Raw genomic sequence first — 21,845 nt, forward strand, 5'->3', positions numbered from 1 at the left:
CTTAATATTTTCTGTCCAACCAACTTGTTGATTGGTTGGAATGAAAATCTGGTAACGTATGGGAGTAACTGATGATCAGCAATTTGCTCCTAAATGCCAGAAAACAGATGAAAATGGTCGTCAGACAAGTTTGTTAAATATTTGATCTAAACAATTTGTTCAAACAGCAGTTTTTGTCCATTTTCCGGCGTTTGGGAGCAAATTGCTGATTATCATTTTCTATCATACCTTACCAGATAGTCATTCCAACCAATCAACTAGTTGGATGGTTGGACAGAAAATGTTTACATGTGTACCTAGCTTCAGTCCATACTTGCCAGTATCTGTCGTAGCCCATACTTGCCCTATTCAGTCTCTCTCGTGGTCCTTACTTGCCCCACCCAGTCTCTTATAGTCCTTCCTTGCCCCACCCAGTCTCTCTTGTGGTCCTTACTTGCCCCACCCAGTCTCTTGTGGTCCTTACTTGCCCCACCCAATCTCTCTCGTGGTCCTTACTTGCCCACTCCCCTGAAGTTTTGGGAAATACCCTCAATTTGATGGAAAGTCTCCCCGTAACATGGGCAAATCCCTCACATCACCCCCCGTGCAGCCGCCGCCACTTACTTGCAGCTCCTCTGCCCGCTGCTTGTCTTGGCAGCGTGGCGCTGTGTCACTGTGTCCTGGAGGTGGGGAGCCGGGCCGTAGAGGGGCTGCACGGATGCTCCCCCGTCAGCCTTTTTTCTTTTTAATCAGCATTTGCGTTTGCACATGCGCTGCTGAAGTTGCAGAGCTGCCTGCTGCAGCAAGGGGGGGCGGCGGCGGCGGCAAGTGCTGGGTGGCCGCCGGCCACTATGGTTTCTCAGCGGCCCAATCCGCCCCTGCCTATACTAGTCACACTGGTACGCCTCCAGTCCCAGGCTTCACTCTAAGCCACACTTGCTCCTCTTGTCTCAGCTATTCCCACTAGAGTGTGAGCTTTTACATGAGTGGGATCTTCCCCCACTTTTTGTTTGCACATTTGCATTTGGCTGGCCTCCCTTGTATGCCCCTCTTTTACCTGTAAACTGGTACTATAGCAATCAATTAAACCGTTAATATTTAAGTATTAAAGAACAATGTCTTTCTCCTTTTAGAAAGCAGCTGCCACAACAGGGGGGGCCATGCTGCATTTGGCAGCATTGTGCCCGCTGATGATATCGCGACATGGCAGGTGCACACTGGCTAAAGTGCCCGATATGGATTGGACGATATAAGGGGCAGATGTATTAAGCTCTGGAAAGTGATGAAGTACCAACCAATCCGCTCCCAACTTTAATTTTTCAAACACAGCCTGTAACATGACAGTTAGGAGCTGAGTGGCTGGTATATTATCTCTCTCCACTTTATCACTTTCCAGAGCTTAATACATCTGACCCTATAAGCATTTAAACTGCTGAGAATTCGAGGAAAAACAATAACCTAAAAATCAGAATTAGGCCCATAAATGTAAAAATAAAATCAGTGTCGCAACAGTGAGGACATTTACAGCTACAGTTCCCCATCTGCCGCACCCTCCACCAAGATTATATTCCAACATGGCCGCTAATCACTGATATATAATATATATAATGTCCCCAAAGGTGTTGTCATCTAGTCCATGGGTCTTCATCCTTTGGCCCTCCAGCTTCTGTGGAACTAAACATCCCAGCATGCCCTGACACAGTTTTAGCATGCTGTTATATCAAAAAGGTGGCAGGGCATGCTGGGATGTGTAGTTCCACAGCAGCTTTAGGGCCAAAGGTTGAAGACCTCTGAAATTCTAGTCTGTCGATGAAGCCACTTATGATGCTTTATAAATTTGTAGTAAAGACAAATACAAAACAGTGTGTCTTTAAGCCATCATTGTAGTAATTTTATGTTCACTATACAACGCTCACCTAAAGCGCTGCATTACATAGGGGGCTGCCAGGCCCACTGTACAAGGGCTGGAGTCTGTTCTCCGCTGCTTTGCTTGCCTGAATGAGGACGCCCCTTCCCATAACCGATCCACCTGTCTAGTTGTAAGGCCTAATACCTGCAAAATGTATGTGGGTCTGCATAGCTGATAATGCCTGTGTTCCATCTCTGATCATGCTGACAGCAAAATGACATGTGATAGTACACACACTGCATCAGCCTGTAAGGGTTACAATAAGCAGTAATGCCTTTTTGAATATTTTTATTACACAATCTATTTCTTCTTTACAGATCAATTATGTCGGACATAAAAAGAGACAACAGAGTAACGATGTTGACATCACGGGTGGGGATAAGAAACTCTTTGATTACCATCCTTGATCAGCTCCAAAGATGCCAGAAATCCCTGAATGAGTTCCTAGAGGTATAATGTAGCTGTGTCTGACATGTGCCGTACACAATGGCCTGGGTTGCGCGCAATGCTGATATTCGCGCTGATGGTGGTGGTTCAACTGCGCATGCGTGTAAGATTCTAAAAAGTCGCACAGCGCATCCTTCCAATGCTGTGTATGAGTCGCAGTTCCGGTTTAAAGTACAGTTTAAAATGTGTTTGGGGCGTTCCTGGGAAGTGGCTATTCAGACCCACGGAGATGCTGCGTCTTATGGGCTCGTTATGAGGGTGTTGCTGGCATGTTGCAGAAGTGGTTTCGAACTCAGATGCTTAATTGCTTGTCTGATGCAGGGTCTGCACTTACAGTAGCATGGGGCTGGTGCAAGTTTCCATGGTGGGTACTATGGTAATGTCTAGAGACGCACCAAGCAGGATGCACAAAGAGGGCGTCTTTATCCTTGCACAGTCAGACACACACTCATGTATAATGGGGAAGAGGTTTAACTAGCATTAACATTATAGTCACAGACATAACTACAGCAAAGGACGCTAAAGTGGTCACGGTAGTGTACCCCAGTGTGTTGTATCTAGCAGTATGGTTTTATATATATATAGGAATTTCTCATTTAACAGGAAAAACGCTCTGCTTTCCCTCGATTTTATTTTATTGGAGATGATGACTTGCTGGAGATACTGGGACAGTCCACCAACCCTACAGTCATCCAGTCCCATCTGAAGAAACTTTTTGCCGGTAAAGTCATTAAATTATATAGTATGTACGGTCATCCTGATCACCCGCTAAGTGATGATTGTTGCTTTTCTGGCATGTTTTTTGTCTTTGGATTATCTGTAATAAACACACAATGGGGCGAATTCAGAGCTGGGAGCAAAATAAAAAAAAATAGTTTTGGTCTTCTAGTAGAAAAGGCCCTGCAGACCTCAAACGCCATTAGCTAATGGCTGTCCCCTGATTTATTCTTCTGTATAATTCCTAGGAGTGAACAGTGTTGATTTTGACGAGGGCTATAAGCATATCATTGCCATGAAATCACTGGAAGGAGAAGTTGTTCCATTGAGAAACAAGGTCCTTGTGTCTACCGACGTTGAGGTGAAAATTACAGTAGTAGGAGTTACGGGGGAGTCGCACTTAACGTATCGGCCCGCTCACCACAGTGTTTTTGTCGTGTAGGTCTGGTTAAGTCATTTGGCCTCTCAGATGAAGTCCACACTACAGATGTTACTGGCGGAGTGCGTGACGGCTGGGAGGAAGACTCACGGTACTATCGATCCCCTCCGCTTTCCTTCTCAAGTAAGTGTATACGGTTCAGTGCATTATTATATTATTTACATAATTTTATCATCTGTAGATCTATCATTTTTACTTGTCTGCCAAGTTGCAAGGCTGATAACAGCACATAATCCCAACACACCATGTTGGGCTTATGTACAGTGGGTAACCTCTATACAGGGATTCGCTTGTGAGTCTCACCCAACTAGTCCTTATATAGCCTTGATTGGAAGCAGCCATGATAGCAGTAGGCAAATTTTTAAACAAATCAAAATTAAAATATGCGTGCGCTCGATCGATTTTACCCATATTGTATACTTGCAGTTGCCTGCGGCTTCGCCCACGATGAAATCGCTTCTGTTAACATTTTGTTTTTATTTCACTTGTTCTAGCTGTATTGTTTTGCATAGGGGCCCTGTCACGGGAGTGGCCTACGTGACCAGCAGCGCTATACAGACTGGTGGCAGCAGCGCCTTCACCCATCTCTCACACCAATGTCACCGTGTGCCCTGTGCACAGACTGCTATGTAGCCTTTCCTATTCACCCACCACTCACACCAATGTCACTGTGTGCCCTGTGCACAGACTGCTATGTAGCCTATCCTATTCACCCACCACTCACACCAATGTCACTGTGTGCCCTGTGCACAGACTGCTATGTAACCTATCCTATTCACCCACCACTCACACCAATGTCACTGTGTGCCCTGTGCACAGACTGCTATGTAGCCTTTCCTATTCACCCACCACTCACACCAATGTCACTGTGTGCCCTGTGCACAGACTGCTATGTAGCCTATCCTATTCACCCACCACTCACACCTATGTCACTGTGTGCCCTGTGCACAGACTGCTATGTAACCTATCCTATTCACCCACCTCTCACACCAATGTCACTGTGTGCCCTGTGCACAGACTGCTATGTAGCCTTTCCTATTCACCCACCACTCACACCAATGTCACTGTGTGCCCTGTGCACAGACTGCTATGTAGCCTATCCTATTCACCCATCTCACACACCAATGTCACTGTATGCCCTGTGCACAGACTGCTATGTAGCCTATCCTATTCACCCACCACTCACACCAATGTCACTGTGTGCCCTGTGCACAGACTGCTATGTAGCCTATCCTATTCACCCACCACTCACACCAATGTCACTGTATGCCCTGTGCACAGACTGCTATGTAACCTATCCTATTCACCCACCACTCACACCAATGTCACTGTGTGCCCTGTGCACAGACTGCTATGTAGCCTATCCTATTCACCCACCACTCACACCTATGTCACTGTGTGCCCTGTGCACAGACTGCTATGTAACCTATCCTATTCACCCACCTCTCACACCAATGTCACTGTATGCCCTGTGCACAGACTGCTATGTAGCCTATCCTATTCACCCACCACTCACACCAATGTCACTGTGTGCCCTGTGCACAGACTGCTATGTAGCCTATCCTATTCACCCACCACTCACACCAATGTCACCGTGTGCCCTGTGCACAGACTGCTATGTAGCCTATCCTATTTAAGTGTCTGCGGGCCCAAAGCACCTCTCCCCCCACTCCTTACCGGCCGCACGCATGGTGCCTCACCTATCTCTTGCATTGATGATTTCAATAAATGTTGTTTTTGTTACTGCTCAGCCACTTGACGGATATAGATAAATGAAAGTGCCGGTTATTTCTAGGTGTTTACACTACAAAAATTATGCAGTTTTCATGAAAATCTGTTCAGTAGTTGTTGCGTCAACTTGGAACAAACCTACAGAGACAACATTCTCATAATTTTAGTATAGATAGTACCAGCTGTGTGGCAATATAATTATATATATATATATATATATATATATATAGATATAGATATAGATATATATATATATATATATATATATATATATATATATATATAGATATATACACACATATACATATACATACATACAGAACAAAAAGACAATTGCTATCATCGCTAACAATAATATACTGCAAATCAGTTTGTGTCTAGCAAATTAAAGCATGGGGATTGTGTTCATAGTGTGGGGACTTGCAGAGAATTGAGGTTACATGACAAAGGTCTGCAGGCTTAAAGGATATGATCAAAATATGAAGATAATCCCTGATGCTTTTATTTGCCACATACACAGATTTGTAATATTTTATTGTTGGCACCAATAGCAAAAGTCTTTTTCTTTTGTGTGTGTGAATATATATATATATTCTGATAACCGTACAGTCGGCGCATCCTATTATTTTCTGTATAGATTGCATCTCTGGGCTCATGTTCTAGTGTGGCCAAATCAGGGGGGAAGCCAGCTATTCACAGTTGTCGCCACCCCTGGAATTACTAAGTGAGGTTGCAAAGCTTAGATACCACCAAGAAGATGGGAGAGAGAAGCAGAAACTTATTGTCTTATAGCTGTATGTCACCCGAATCCTGTGCCCTTGCTTTATATGGTCATGAAACTTGTCATTGTTTTCTAATATCTTTATTATTTGCATTAGAGGTCCATTATTCCATACATAATACCATTCTTGCAGAGAAATACCCCCTCCCGTAGGCTTGTGTGATCTATAAATGTGTATGTAAACCGCTTTTGGAGAAACATTAGAGTCTCTTGCCATCCTAGTAAGCCAGGGCCAGATTCAGCAAGCAACGCAAGCGAGAGAACCCACGGTGCGAGCCGATGTTTGTGATCTGTGTAGGCATCGTATTGCGCGTGCACGAACAGGTTGTTGAGTACGGTAAGGGCTCTCAGAGTATGCAGGGAACCGCAGAGACCTTCGTATTGATTGACAGGACGTGCCGTTTGTGGGTGGTGACGGGGGTGGTCGGCCAAAAGCAGGCGTGCCTGTGCATTCACACGCCATTACAGGGGCATGCATAAATTAATCTCAGCGCCGCACGCAGCCGGGCTCCTCTTTACGTGCAGGAATCTCTCAAGTCCTGCTGCAGGGTCAGGTCTACCCTTAACTTACACGCAGCTTCGATGGTACTCTATGTTCCCGATGTTTACGCTGTCAATCACGGCAGAGGTGGGCTGCTTTGTATTGCTGGGTGCCTGCTTCTTGTGCTGCGGTCTCCGTGTGTATGCAGTGATTAGCATATTCTCGCAGCGGCTGGGTGCGTGCGTCTGCTAGCGTGCGTTCCTTGCTGAACCAGGTCACCAGACTCATTCATACATTTTCTTCCTTGTTCAGATCCTGTGCCTCGCGGAGCAGATTCAGTTCACAGATGATGTTGAGAATGCCATACGGGGCCATAACCTGCATGAGGTTGAGCTAGAACTTACTGCTAAGCTAGAACACTACACTAGCATTGATGACACAGCGAGTACAGGTATGATCCGCCTCAGTATGCTTTGCACTTTGTAAATGTGTTTAATGAGTATGTGAATTAAGAAAATAAAGTTAGTGATGAAGAAAGTAAAGGTGCGTATCCACTAGGCGATTAAACAGGCCGATTGAACGATAACAACATCGTTATCGTTCAATCGCTTGCTAATCGTCGGCAAATCCACCATGTAAATGTAAAAAAATGACCAGCGATGCACGTGCCCGCTGGTCGTTTTTGACATCTATCATCGTCCGTACATGCTGGTGATCGTCAGGTTCAGCATGTACGGGGATGATGGATGTGCCTAAACTGAATGACTGAACCTTCAGTGTAGGCACAACACAGACTGAGAAACGACAGCACGATTACAATGTCGTAATCGTGCTCTCATGTCACAGTCGGGAAGTGGATACGCACCTTAACATAATGGTAAACCACTAGTCCAATTTCTATTTTATTAAGGAGTCAGACTAAAGCTAAAGCAACATTTTTAATTCTTTTTGTAATTCCAAATGTATTCAGAAGTGTTCAGGAACAGAACAACCTGATGTCAATTAGATCATCAGAATGTTCACAGCAGCACATTATTTCAGCAGATGAGAGTGCTTATCCTGTGGGAAGCAGTGGCCTTTTTGCTTTGGTGATTTTGGCCATGTGTTACACAGTCTAGGACTACATGTGACTGGGCAGTGACGTAATGTAAGGAGGGGATCGGAGGCAGCGTGATGTGTTAGTGAGGACAGGGCTACATGTGACAGGGGAAGTGATATGATGTGAGGAGGGGAATGGAGACAACAGGAAGCCTCAGACTGAGAGTCATATAGTGTAAGGAGCAGAGTCCCCAGCAGCACAGAGTATACCAGGAGTTAAATGATGTGTTGGTGAGTATAGGGCTGCATGTGACAGTAGTAGTAACATCATGTGAGGAGGGGAACGGAGGGAGCAGGAAGTCACAGCCTGAAAGTTATGTAGTGGAAGCGGGGTCTCTAACAGCACAGAACACGAATATCAGCCTCCTGGGAACTTGATGTGGGGTGAAACACACCTCCTATATGAAGCAAGATTCATTCATTCAACTTGTTGTTATGTATGTCTGTAGGCTGAGTTTTCCATCACAGTGTTTGCCATGTGCTGCCAGAATTTGTATACTTGCTAAATGCAGTGCAGATCCGGTTCCTGCAGGCCTGGATAGGGGGAAACACCACACAGCCCTGGGTGTCGATAGGCTGAATTGCTGCAGGTGCTGGGTTCTCCTTGTTTGCAGCATAATGGAGATAAAAACACTACAGAAGACACCTAGAGGAAGAGGAAATTAAACTTGCGCATGTGTTCCTGATGCTAGAATATGCAAGTGCAAGGAGTGACCATGTGGCAGGAGCATAAAAGTAAATAAATGAAAAACCTAAACTGAAACCAAGGGAAGGAAAATAATCAAATTAATTCTATATCTGATCATGTTCTTGGATATTTACCGATCGTAACAATGACGTTTAGCTGTGATTGATTGCTTACATTGCTTGGTTTGTTGCAGATGATGCAGGGATACTGGAACTGAAGCTGAAGGCCCTGATCCTTGATATTATTCATAACATTGATGTGGTGAAGCAGCTACACCAAGCTCAGGTGCACAGTGTAGATGACTGGGTGTGGAAGAAGCAGCTGAGGTTCTACATGAAAGCTGATCAGAAGTGCTATGTGCAGATGGTGGATGCTGAGATACAGTACACCTATGAGTACCAGGTATTGCTTTGTTTTATTAAGTCAGAGCAAATGTTCATTTACACAGCCATGGTTATACCCATTTATCACTCTCATGCCAGTTTCTAAATGGAAATGCATTAGCATATGGTCCTGGTATAGTCCTATTCAGAGTATTCCCTACCGGTCTCATAATAAGAGAGAAAGTGTGTGTGTGTCTGTCTATCTGTCTTTTTGTGCTTTATGCTTGTCCACAATTTTGGACCTATTGCCACATTTGGCATGGTGGTGTCGTTTGACCAGGATTAGGTTTTTGCCTAGGTTTGAACTTCGTCAGGGCCACACAGTGTCACACAAACCCTAAAAATAGGGACACTCTTAAATTATACAGGTTTTAGGGATGGCTCCAGTGGAAATTCTCAGTCTGCCAAAAACCTGTGAGAATCCAACAAACGTATAATTTTAACCTCAGTATAAGCAAACTTGATGACTCAGGCAAGTTCATATTAAATCCAGAGCCTCTGTGTTTGCATGCAAGGGCATAACTTGTACACAGTAGGGATGTGCAGTCAGGGTAGACAGTGGAGGCTGAGCCTCCCCATGTCATACTCCTGAGATTTGATATAAAAATGATTTGAATAATACAAAGAAGATATTTATAACTTATAAACCTCTTCTTTGTTTATTGTAATCATTTTTATAGTAAACACTCACCAGCTTTGTGGAGCTCCCTAGGACTGCAGGGAGACAAGAGATAAGGCAGAACCAGCTCAGCCTCGCTCAGACACTGCTTGCACAACTGGGGGCGGTGCCACACCTCGGGCAGTAAGCTGCACAGAAAGAGAGCTAATAGAGGCATGCCTCTGAGTATGGGGGGCATGCCTTGAACACTGATGGACACCTTGGATGTGTCATGTGACCAGGAAGTGCACTGCAGTGTTTAGAGATTGGAGCTCAGTCAGCAACAACAAGAGAAGACACAATGATGCAGGTAGGAGAGTCAATGGACACTGACACTTAGTGTAGTTACAGTGAGTAGGGGGTGAGACAGGCTCCCAGCACTCAGACCGATCTCCATGTGTACCTCCCTAGTCATTCACCTCACTGCATGTCATTAGTACACAGTAATGCTCTATACACATTATACACTTTACATATTATGCCACATAGTAGTAGTGCCCCATACAGTATAACACATTATCCACACAATAGTAGTGCCCCTTACACATTATGCCCCCCCCCCAGCAGCCTCTCTCCTCTCCGTATCCCTCCAGCAGCCTCTCGCCCTCCTCCTTTATGCCATCAGCATAATTACGGCTGGTACATCGGCAGGCAGTGGCAGACAGAGCGCAGGCACAATTTGAATCTGGCGTCGGTCGTGAGCCAATCGGAGCTCGCAGACCAGCAGCAAATCAGGAGCCGCCACTGCTGGTTGGCTGCCGGTCTGTGAGCTCTGATTGCCTCACGACCGGCGGCGCTGTCTCTACATGACTGCCTGTCAGTGCGCCAGTTGTACTCAGCTGCCGGTCCGGCACCAAACCAACATCGCTAACACCCGGGCGCCCCTCAATGGCCCTGTCTGGACTGGCCCACCTTGTCTGCGTGACTGAATGCAGGGGGAGCGGCAGGCAACAGAGGCAGCTCTGGCACCATAGCAGCCGCACATCTTGCACCCATGGCAGTGATGCCACAGTTTGCATGCTTGTTGGCAAACAGTGGGGTCCTTTTCAGGGTCAGTGGAATGGGGTTATAGGAGAGGACAATGCTGCAGGTGTACTTCAGGGTCCAGTCTTCATCACGGGCAACGCCGGGTATCACAGCTAGTAGCATATAACATTAATTTAGTTAGGCCAGGAGAAATGATTGACTGCGCTCTGTGGGAACACGGCCAGCTCACATTTTACACCAAATTGTCCCAGAATTGGCATATCAGTGGATCGCGTACAACTAGCAGTACCAGTTATCAGCTGATTGAGATGAAATATGGTCGGCTGCTAATCTCAGTCTGCCACTGTTTGTGGCTAGTTGCCTTTTGAGCTAATATGCTGGTATGTCACATAAGGATACCTGTGAACAGTGGTCATTAAATTGGCACGGTGCAGACTCTGCATCACTGGTCAGGCTTGCTTGCCATTGGTAAAGAGATGGCTGACACATTAACAAAGAATAGCAATTCTAGCATACACAAATATGCTTGTAAAGTACTCTCTATATGTATTTTGCTTAGTTTCAGACATGTGCAGATCTACAGATTATAATTTATATGTTATTTTATATGACAGAGGTATTGCTGTGTATGCATGGAGATGGAACTATACCCTGCAAAGTATTTAGGGATGATTCTATTAATTCCGGATGCTTAATAAATGTTTTTCTCTTGTCTCAGGGCAACGCTCCCAAGTTGGTATACACCCCTCTGACTGACAAGTGCTATCTCACTCTGACTCAGGCCATAAAGATGGGCTTGGGAGGAAATCCATATGGCCCGGCTGGAACTGGTAAAACAGAATCTGTGAAGGCCTTGGGTGGTCTCTTTGGAAGACAAGTTTTGGTTTTCAATTGCGATGAGGTGAATATATGAACTATATATTATGCATAGTTCTGTCAGGAATGATGTCTTTCAATCAGTTTTATAGTTTTACTACAATAAAGTCCAAAATATGCAGACAAACGCAATATATGTACTAAAGCTTTAAACGCAATGACAAATGATCAGGAGGTTACGCTGATGTAGCTATTGTCTATGCACACTGCTATCAACCATGTTCATGATGCTGAACCAATAGGCGTAAAAATGTGCTAATAACATGTCTCACACTTGCTGCTGTCTCCTAGTAAATAGATAGACTTCATTCTTTTTATGGATAATACCTCAGAACCACAAAATGGCTTCCACTGCATCCAGGAGAAAGGTCATCTTAAATGGTAGAGAAAGTTCCCTGTCACGTGCACCCCTCTATTTGCCCATTTTGTTAATTCCACAGTGGTAAATCTTCATATTGGACATATATTTCTACCTCACAGCACTGAGGTCACGGTTTCGATTTCCACCACGGCTCTAACTGTGTGGATTTTTCTCCCCGAGCTTACGTAAGTGATGTGAATCGCTAAATATAAGCTGCAATGCACTGCAGGCTATGTATGTGCTATATAAATAACTGTAAATAAATGAATATTGTGTGAGTGACTAGTGGGGTGAATATAGTTACAGTATATGTAGGAATACATAATGCTATTTTTATTGCTTTAGAACTATGATTGTCCAGGTTGGCAATGCCCTATGTTTGGGCAAAATGGGGCCTGACATATTGTTGTTTGTTTTTAATAGAATTAGTATATTTTGTAATTTAATCTGACTGTCTCAATCTTTAATCCCCGCCTCATGGAAGTGCTCTGTGTGGAACCTAGCTACCGCTGCTGGCACGCCTAGGTTTCCTTTTGCCAGTTGCATTCTATACACTCGGTGAGAGTCACGCAGCACAGCTTGCCAGGCTGAGTAGTAGATTGGGACAGCTGTGCCAAAGAGTAAGGATCTAGTTAGTATAATCAGGATGTAAGGGATGTAGTTATGATCCCGACACCAGTCAGAATCCCAGAGCCATCATACTGAATGTTAAAATCCCGACGGTGAGTATTGGGGTTAGGGGTTAGGTCAGAGGTTCCCAAACTCTGTCCTCATGCTCCCCAACAATGCAGGTTTTAGAGACATCCATGATTGACTTAATTAGTACCTCAGTCAATTTGATTTAACCACGTGTGCTCAACCATGGATTTCTGTAAAACCTGAACTGTTGGGGAGCCTTGAGAGCCGCCTTTGGGAACCTATGAGTTAGGGTTAGGCTGTGTGTGTGGGGGGGATAGGTTTAGACTGGGGAGGGTTAGGGATAGCCTACTTACTGGTAGATGTCGACATTGTAACCCAGTCATGATCCTGAGCGCAGGTATCCTGTACCCAACCCAGGTGTATGCGGCAAGATACAATATTGTATCTTCTTTACAGTGGAAAAAGGGTACTATCTGGTTATCTACTACTGCCTTGCACATTCTAGGCTTGATTCAGAGATGCATGCAATTCCGCCACACTGCAAGCTCAGAAATCCATGCCGATCTTCATCTGTATTCAAAATGGCCGCGTCTGTGCAGCAGCACCGCACCTATGCATCCATTTGTGAAAGTAGCCACTATTACTAACAGCGTGGACTTGCATCAGTCCTATCTACGGTGCAGGAGATAGTCTCTAAAATAAGCTGATCGGTTACACCAGTGTTTCCCAAACCCAGTCCTCAGAGGCCCCTAACAATGAAGGATATATGCACAGGTGACTTAATTAGTAGCTCAGTCATTTTGATTTAACCACCTGTGCTCAAGCGTGGATATAATAAATCTGGACTACAGGAGGGCTTAGAAGTTTGGGAAACACTGATTTAGGCCAATTAAGCTGCATGTGGAGTTGCAGTTGAAATTCAAACAACGGTGAATCTCTCGTTGTTGCTCAAAGTTACATATTCAGGGATCCATGATATGCAGTTACTTAAAAACTCTGTATCAGGCCCTCTAAATAGATGGGCTAAATAGCTAGGCCTCTAGCCCTCGGGAAGGGTATCCATGGTCTTCATATGAAGGGATAGTGTTTTTTTTGGTCTTCCTGCCAAAGTGACTGGTGTCTAAAGCTGGGCACACATTAGACCAATTTTCATCCAACCATCCAACTAGTTGATTGGTTGGAATGAAAATCTGGTAAGGTATGGGAGTAACTGATGATCAGCAATTTGCTCCTAAATGCCAGAAAACAGATGAAAATGGTCGGTCAGACAAGTTTGTTAAATATTTGATCTAAACAATTTGTTCAAACAACAGTTTTTGTTCATTTTCCGGTGTTTGGGAGCAAATTGCTGATTGTCATTTTCTTTCATACGTTACCAGATTTCCATTCCAACCAATCAACTAGTTGGCTTAGCCGAGGTGGATTCTCTGTAGATGCTGCATTCTGATCTTCACACATGTCCTGTTACTGAGAATGGAGTGAGAGGTGGAGCCGTAGAATTTTTATTTTTTACTTTCCCTGCGTGCAGAGTTTTGCCTGGGGAGCTGGTTAAGTACAGGATTTGCTGTCTTGGCCTCTCAATCAGTTTTGCAGGTATTAAGCTGATACTGGTCCTCATCTTGGTAAGTCATTTTGGTTCAGGAAGCTCTAGTCTAGATGTTTTTTTTTAGTTGGGCTCCAAGTGGCATTGCGATTGGAAGACCTCACTACTGCTCCACCATCCCCCTGTGTTTTTCTTAGAGCGCTCAGAACAATGCATTATATTGTGTCACCTCCTGGTTGAGATGTAGGACTGTAATAATAGAGAGAGTATAATGTATTGCTTATGTTTCTCTTAGGGCATTGACGTAAAATCCATGGGCAGGATTTTTGTCGGCTTGGTGAAGTGCGGCGCTTGGGGTTGCTTTGATGAATTCAACAGACTGGAGGAAGCTGTGCTCTCTGCTGTTTCCATGCAGATACAGACCATTCAGGATGCCTTAAAGAACCACAGGTCCACCTGTGAGCTGCTAGGGAAAGAGGTACAGCAACATTTGTTTCATACCTGAATATTATATTACTACTCGTGTATGTTATATGGGTATAATACTAATTTAAAATAATTAATATGTGTTTTTATGCTGTAGGTAGAGCTGGACCCTAATTCTGGGATATTTATAACCATGAATCCTGCGGGTAAAGGTTACGGCGGGCGCCAGAAACTGCCTGATAACCTGAAACAGCTCTTCCGCCCGGTAGCTATGTCCCGACCTGACAATGAGCTCATTTCCGAAGTCATACTGTACTCCGAAGGGTTTAAAGAAGCTAAAACATTAGGCAGAAAACTAGTGGCCATCTTCAACTTGGCCAGGTAAATCTCAGTTATTATTATTATTATTATTTCTGTTGTTGTTATTATTGTAAAGTGTTGACCATAATACAATGTGTTTTACATTGGGGGTATCATGATAAATCAAATTCAGTTCAATGACATGAAACAGAAGGGCAAAATGGCTCTGCCCGTTACATGCTTAGAGGTGTGGGGAATGCTTCATGCATATGGTAGAAGAATAATAATTTTGGCTGGTTATGGAGACGGTTTGTACTATAAGGGGTTTCCATGCTTGTCCTGCATGAATTGGAGCTCGTGTGAGTCAACCCTTTGGGTTTCAAGAAACCATTTTGTGTTCCACCTGGAGCCCAGTGTGCTAATCCTGAATCAGGTGTAGTTAGTAAGTGCTCACAGCCTTTGTCATAGTAGCGGTGACGGGTAAATGCAAATGCTCATTCCACCGTGGAGCACTAAAGAAAGGCTGAGATTAAGTGTATCAGTGGTGAGAAGCCCACTTTCAGGCTGTGTTGTCTGCAGTTACGATGGAGTTTGGAAACACACCAACATCTGTTGCACCATTGACATTTTGCAGTAGCCTAGGGTGTACTCTAGCTACTTTCCTCAAACAAATAAGCATAGCACCTCAAGTTGTGGATTTGGGATTGGGAATACAGCAGAGTCACCTAACGCGCGCCCAGTGACACTTCGCTAACGCGCGCCCAGTGACACTTCCCTAACACGCGCCCCGTGACACTTCCCTAACACGCGCCCAGTGACACTTCCCTAACACGCGCCCAGTGACACTTCCCTAACACGCGCCCAGTGACACTCCCCTAACACGCGCCCAGTGACACTTCCCTGACACACGCCCAGTGACACTTCCCTGACACACGCCCAGTGACACTTCCCTGACACACGCCCAGTGACACTTCCCTGACACACGCCCAGTGACACTTCCCTGACACACGCCCAGTGACACTTCCCTGACACACGCCCAGTGACACTTCCCTGACACGCCCAGTGACACTTCCCTGACACACACCCAGTGACACTCCCCTGACACGCACCCACTGACACTCCCCTGACACGCGCCCAGTGACACTCCCCTGACACACTCCCCTGACACACCCCCAGTGACACTCCCCTGACACCCCCAGTGACACTCCCCTGACACGCCCCCAGTGACACTCCCCTGACACGCGCCCAGTGACACTCCCCTCACACCCCCAGTGACACTTCCCTAACACACCCATGAAACAGACCCTTTTTGTGATCACTTTAGTTCACCGCCCAGTCTTCACCTGTTCAAGTGTTAGCGATTCCGTACACAATTGCACACTGAATAGAACACTTGCATTATGGCGTGTGGCGCGTGGGCAGTAAGGCGTGTGGCGCGTGGGCAGTAAGATGCGTGGGCAGTAAGGCGTGTGGCGCATGGGCAGTATGGATTATTACGCGTGCACAGTAAGGGATTCCTGAAATTTTCAGGCATGCACACTAGCAAATCATCGCTAAACTGCAGGAACATCGGAATAGCAACCATCTCCGAATCAGGCACTACATTACAGAGCTGCACTTCCCCATCTGTGAGGACTCCATAAACTAAATAAAAAAATAGTATTGATTGAATGCACCATTGGAATGGTAAGCTTCTCTGAGATCTTAAGCTATTATAGTTAGATCAGTGCAGCTGGTTAGTTGTTGGTCGGCAGGTACAATATAAAACTTGAGAAGCTCACCGCTATGACAGCGCAGCACAATGGGTGCAGCAGTTGAACTGGTCGCCCAGTAAATCCTCAGTTGTCACAAATTTAAACTGCATTCTACCCCATGTGTAACAATGACTTGGACATTGCCTTGCAGGGAGCTGCTGACCCCACAGCAGCACTATGACTGGGGATTACGGGCACTGAAGACTGTCCTCAGAGGATGTGGGAACCTTCTTCATCCACTTAAGAAAAATGGAACAAAGCTGAACGGTAAGAACAATGACCGTTCTCCATAACTGGTATCTGTAGTGTGTATGGTGTCTGGCCGTGGTTTGTATTGCTCTCATATAACACAGTTTTACTGCTGGTATACAGATAGTTTTCAATATCTTCTTTCCTTAGCAATGTCCATAGCAAACCTCTTTATTGTACTTACGGTGTCAATTTCTTGTTGTTTGATGGTATGAAAGAATGCATGTTAATATAAAAGCAAATTCAATCAATAAATCAGAAAGTCAGGAATAATAATGCTGCTCCTTCTTATATTCTCCACCATCCTATTAAACTTAGGAACTATGGGGTGTAGAGGGCTCAGGCAGAGAGTTTGGGCTCTTTAAGAATCTGACTTTCTCGCCCTCTATATCCTTGAGCCTTTTGGGAAGTAGGAACCCGCTGCTTGTATTAATAACTAAAACTGGACTTTGTAAGATGAGAACCTCCGGTGCTAGGAAGGAGATCAGGTGAGGGTCGGTACGACATAGCCCGTCAGATTGTGCCTCTCCTGATTTATCTTTGTAACTACTCCCTTTATCTGACATAACTAAAAATATGAAGAAAATAGACAGCTGTAGTACACAGCAGAGAGTGAGGCTACTCAGACAGGAAGATGGAAGTTGTTCCACACAGCAACTTCTGATCGTACCTACTTGTAGGGGCAGCTTTGGTAGGTCCACCATGGTTCCGGTGTCACCATCTGGAAGATGTACAAATAGCCAATTTTCTCCACGTATTAGATTCCTTTCTCTGATGCCGATATGGTATGGATGGAGGACCGGATACGGCACACTCAGCTCCCATTGTTAATATGCCACTGGCATTGCTGTACCACGCAAAGCTCGTTGGTTTTATAACTTAAGTTTTGTGTCAATTGGAATATGAAATTGTGTTACGCTAAGCATTCTGAACACCATTGATTTTTTTGGGCTTAACCTGCTCACTGTTCAGAACGGCACACGTGACACCAGAGTATATCATGTCTTAAGCTATGTTTGAGACCAAGTATATCCGTATTATTTATTTTACTGCGGATGTTTGCTCGCGGCTGTAATTTTGTTGATCATATATAATGCAACCTGTCATGTAGCTGATAAGTATGTCTTATGTTGATCTTACAGTCAGTGAAAGCCATATCGTGGTACAAGCTCTGCGTCTCAATACAATGTCAAAGCTGACATTTGCTGACTGTTCCCGCTGCGATGCTTTGATTAAGGATGTCTTTCCTGGAATTGATTTTAAGGATGTGGAATACTTGGAGTTAAATGCAGCTCTGCAACACGTCTTCGAAGAAGCCAATCTAGAAATCATCCCAAGTCAGGTAAAGTGATGTTATTTTTATGAAATTGCTGTTCTGAGCTCTTGACGTAACCATAACTTTCTTTAACTACCGAGCTCAGCGTTGTTCTATATTGGGCTGTGTCAGATTAGTCTGCAATATTGATGGCTATTATTCAACGCAGACATTTTGCACTTTCTACCTCAGGGTCCATTGGGGGTCCACAGGGTTGACCTTGGGGTATAGCTGGATCTGGATCCACAATCACCACGCAGTTAAAGCTTTAGCTGCTCCCAGGATGCACTTGGGTCCGTCCACCTCTATACCCCACCCCCGAGCCACAGGCACCCCAGTTTAAGTTGGTGGTCGGCCGAAGTCGGGTCACCCTGCGGGGGGGCTACAGGAGCAGCCCCAGAAAGCTATTTTATTTTTATTTTATTGAGTCATTTCTTTGTTTCTCCTTCATCCACTAAGGGACACTGGAGTTCAAGACAGTGGGGTATAGACGGTGGTAGAGTAGAGCCTGGCACTTTAAATAATTTAGAAGTGTGACTGGCTCCTCCCCCTCTATGCCCCATCAGCCCCAGTTTTTAGAATGTGCCCGAGAGAGCCGGTCGCACATGAGGCTGTCTCCAGCCTTTCTCATATAATTTTTATTTTTTATTTTTATTTAACAAGCTGAGGACAGGCAGGCTGCTTACTGTGGCAGTCTGCCTGCTACGTGGGAGCCGCCGGGAGGGCACCACACGGCTACTGCAGTCTGTGTCCGGTGACCCTGAGGGGGGACTTTAAACAGAGTCATCGGACTCCATGAGGACCCGCCACAACTGAAACCGGTTCGTGTCCGGGTTTCCTCATTTGCCCCCCTGCCCAGCAACCCGGCCGCAGCAGTCCGTAAGTATATCCCACTACTCCTGACTAGCTGGAGTGGTGGGCCAAAACGCTGGGCTCAGGGACAGCGCACACTGCATGGCTGTCACACACGGCTCCTTCCCCCTGCCAGTGAAAGTGGTAGTGTCGGAGCTGCTGACGAGACCTGCCGCTGCACTCACAGTCAGCGTCCGGGTCTCTGGCTTATACCTAGCCATCCCCCTCCTATTAACGAGGGGATGGAGCGCGGGCCCCTGCAAGTGCGTGTTAAGCGGCAGTGATTCCGTGACTGTCACTGAGACGCCTGTTCCTCCCTTCTCTATATGGGAGTAGAAACGCTGGGCGGTGTGAGTAAGATCACACAAATGACAGACGCCGCACCGCTGCTCACTAAATAGTGTAGCACAGGGGAGGTCCTGCCATCTGCCATTGGTAGTGTAATGGCGTGCTTCAGGAGACCAGACGAGTCCCTCTACATGAGGCAGCGCTGACAAGCAGCACGATCCTTGGTGTAGGAGTACCCGCGTATAGAGGCTTCCCTTATTGAGACAAGGGCCCAGCCTTATAGATGTGTCTGCTGATGCTCCCGTACCCCGCTCAGAAGGGCCGGGAGGAAGGATGTCTTCCCTACATTACGCCCAGCCCACTTTTTCCTAGTAAGTGGGCAGAGGCGAGCCTTACAGTGCACGCGCGCGCACACACTGATAGGGCGTCATACATCCTGCCGCGTCTAATAAGAGCCGCGCCATCTGTAGTCGGGCTCGTGCTCTAAGCCCTCATCTGAGAGCAGCGCGGTCTGCCGGTCCGTTAGCGCGGCTGCGCAGACATACTCGGTATTAGTCCCCCCGTGAAGGGACCTCAGAGGTACCTGGGAGGGCATCCTGCCGAGTCTAAAGCAGGCAGCAGTAGCCCCCCAGTATTAAAATGGCGGCCGCACTCGGGGCAAAGCCACGCCCCCTTCGCAGCCCTAATTGCGAGCACGCAACAGCCCAACCAGCGGGGCAGCCACCACTGCCTACCGCTGGTTAAAGATGCAGTGCAGTGCAGACCAGCGCCTGAATGAGCGCGGCTGCCTCCTAACTCCTGCAACAGGGTTAATTAATGCGACTCCCTCCCCCTCCCACGCTGGGAGTGCTGCTAGCACAAAAGTAGAAGTAGGAGGGAGTGCTTTTAAGTGCTAGCTACAAATAAGTATCAGCGCAGGGCTCGGATCTCTCCACGGCTCTTGCTGTGTGGAGTTTGTATGTTCTCCCGGTGCAGGCAGCACTGTTTTTGCTTAGGCTCATCTTAACAATTAGCAACGCTCCTCATCTAAATCTCAGGAGGAGATGCCGCGTCCCGCAGCTCCTGGCTGGGCTGAGCAGGCTTCCCTGTTAGCTATAACATAGGGCTAATAGCCTTACGTTATACCAGCACAATGCGGCTCCACGATGCAGCGCTGTACGACCATCACACTCCTGTCACAGCAGGACAGCATCACCGCTTTATACTATAAGGGGGCTAGCAGCGCTGTGCTAACTGGAGTGTAGCAGTTTGCACACGCACAGCGCGGTATTCATGAAAAAACAGCCCCCCTGCTTCCCTTTTAAGGACTGTAGTTACTGCCTGCACACAAGCAGTATAGCTCAGTGCACTACCTGCAGCAGGGAGTGCTTTAGCGTGGGTCTCTTACGACTACCACACTGGGAGTGCTTCAGCGCAAAAGGTAGGGGAGGCCCTGTCCTTGTATAATAGGAGTTTAGTGCTAGCTACAGTGGATAGCTGGTTGCTAGCTGTATGGGCACTAGCCCAATTCCCTTTTGCGCATAACACCACGTTAGGCGGTTCTGAAAGAGGCCAGTTCAATCGATGCATCACAGCTAGAAGCGAGGGGTTGGCGAGACAGTCCCGCCAATGCAGCGCCGCTTGGCAGGCTTCCCTTCGTTCTTTAACAAAGGGCGCCTAGCTTAATCTAATAGCTTGATATCTCAGCCTGTGAAGTATCATAGCCTCATGGTGTACTAGCTCTACTGTTCTGGTGCTGCTGCCAGAACTTATGGTTATAGCATACCCTTCACCCAGGGTTAGCACACTTTGGCGTCCCATCCCCAGGCTTATGCCTCACATGGGCTCGCCTTAAAGAGACTTCCCATGCATATATGTGGCAGCACATATACTACATTATAGGCTGGTCTTAAAACCTTTCACCAGTTTTCTGTGCTTACCTTAGAAGGTATGCATATGTGCATCTATTTATATCTCATGTGTTCCCTTCGGCAGCACATACAGGAAGAGGTTAGTAACGTGCGGCTAGTGTAGTTGTTGGCATTACTGCCTCACAGCACTGAGGTAGTCTTTTTGATTCCCACTTCGAAAAGTGGGTTAATCTGGCGCTAAAAGGGCTCACCTGCTAAGGCGAGTACACCTGTAACAGAAGGGTCCCAGGATCGAAACCAGTCTGGGACAGCACGCAGCTACCATATCCTGCCCCTGAGCAGTAGCTGAGTGACGGCCACACGCGGTACATGAGCAGTCCCCCTGCGGGGGGGTAAGCCACGGGTATGGTATGTATATATGTGTGTGTGTGTATATATATATATATATGTATATAGAAATATATATATAATGTATATTGTATTTTATACTAGCCCTGTAGTAGAAACATATACATGCTAGAGTGAAATTTGTCCTTGGAGTTCCTTCCATGGCTTTAATTTTTGCTCATGTTCTAGTTTTACAATATTATCGTCACCTACTAAATTTGTATGTAGGTATGCGTATGCCTATATGGATATCGCTTCTTATCCTTCCCATAAGAGCAGGGGTAGGATCTGTTCTTATCAGTTTTATGTCGGATACCTAGCATATTGATAGAAGGCTGCGATTGGAAGCTGGACTCCTGATGCGGAAGTTGGTACAATAACTCCGCTTAACACAATCTCTCCCGGGGGATTGGGTTGTGTGTGTATATACATGTATATGTGTAGGAGGCCTATACTTCCACAAGCATTAGGTTACCTATAATACCACGCATGGGAAGCCGCCTGGGATTACCAGAAGCTGTAGGCTATATCCATACATATTATATGGTGGCTCTATAATCTAAAGTCATGTGCTGCAGCTTACATAGTGATAGTCACAATTCCCTAAGGCATTGCTTCTAGCATGGACCCTAGACATGTCACATGTATATAAGGATATATACTTATATAGCTCGGTTCATGTCAGTCTATATCTATGGCGCCCCGTT

At 46.0% G+C, this 21,845-nt stretch overlaps 1 protein-coding gene across 2 annotated transcripts in view; it reads left to right on the forward strand.

Annotated features, from left to right (window-relative positions):
- Positions 1 to 21,845, forward strand: part of DYNC2H1 (dynein cytoplasmic 2 heavy chain 1) — a 480,449-nt gene that overhangs the window by 106,684 nt on the left and 351,920 nt on the right. For both annotated transcript variants that reach the window (XM_088456705.1, XM_088456706.1), the window contains exons 27-37: positions 2,206 to 2,338; positions 2,939 to 3,056; positions 3,301 to 3,413; positions 3,495 to 3,614; positions 6,797 to 6,935; positions 8,464 to 8,672; positions 11,017 to 11,199; positions 14,013 to 14,195; positions 14,301 to 14,524; positions 16,349 to 16,464; positions 17,589 to 17,788. In XM_088456705.1, coding sequence (XP_088312831.1) covers positions 2,206 to 2,338; positions 2,939 to 3,056; positions 3,301 to 3,413; positions 3,495 to 3,614; positions 6,797 to 6,935; positions 8,464 to 8,672; positions 11,017 to 11,199; positions 14,013 to 14,195; positions 14,301 to 14,524; positions 16,349 to 16,464; positions 17,589 to 17,788 — 1,738 coding nt within the window. The remainder of the gene's footprint in view (positions 1 to 2,205; positions 2,339 to 2,938; positions 3,057 to 3,300; positions 3,414 to 3,494; positions 3,615 to 6,796; positions 6,936 to 8,463; positions 8,673 to 11,016; positions 11,200 to 14,012; positions 14,196 to 14,300; positions 14,525 to 16,348; positions 16,465 to 17,588; positions 17,789 to 21,845) is intronic.

The sequence above is a fragment of the Taudactylus pleione genome, unplaced genomic scaffold (assembly GCF_031769625.1).
Source record: "Taudactylus pleione unplaced genomic scaffold, aTauple2 ptg000711l, whole genome shotgun sequence".
In the NCBI taxonomy this organism is placed as follows: Eukaryota; Metazoa; Chordata; class Amphibia; order Anura; family Myobatrachidae; genus Taudactylus; species Taudactylus pleione.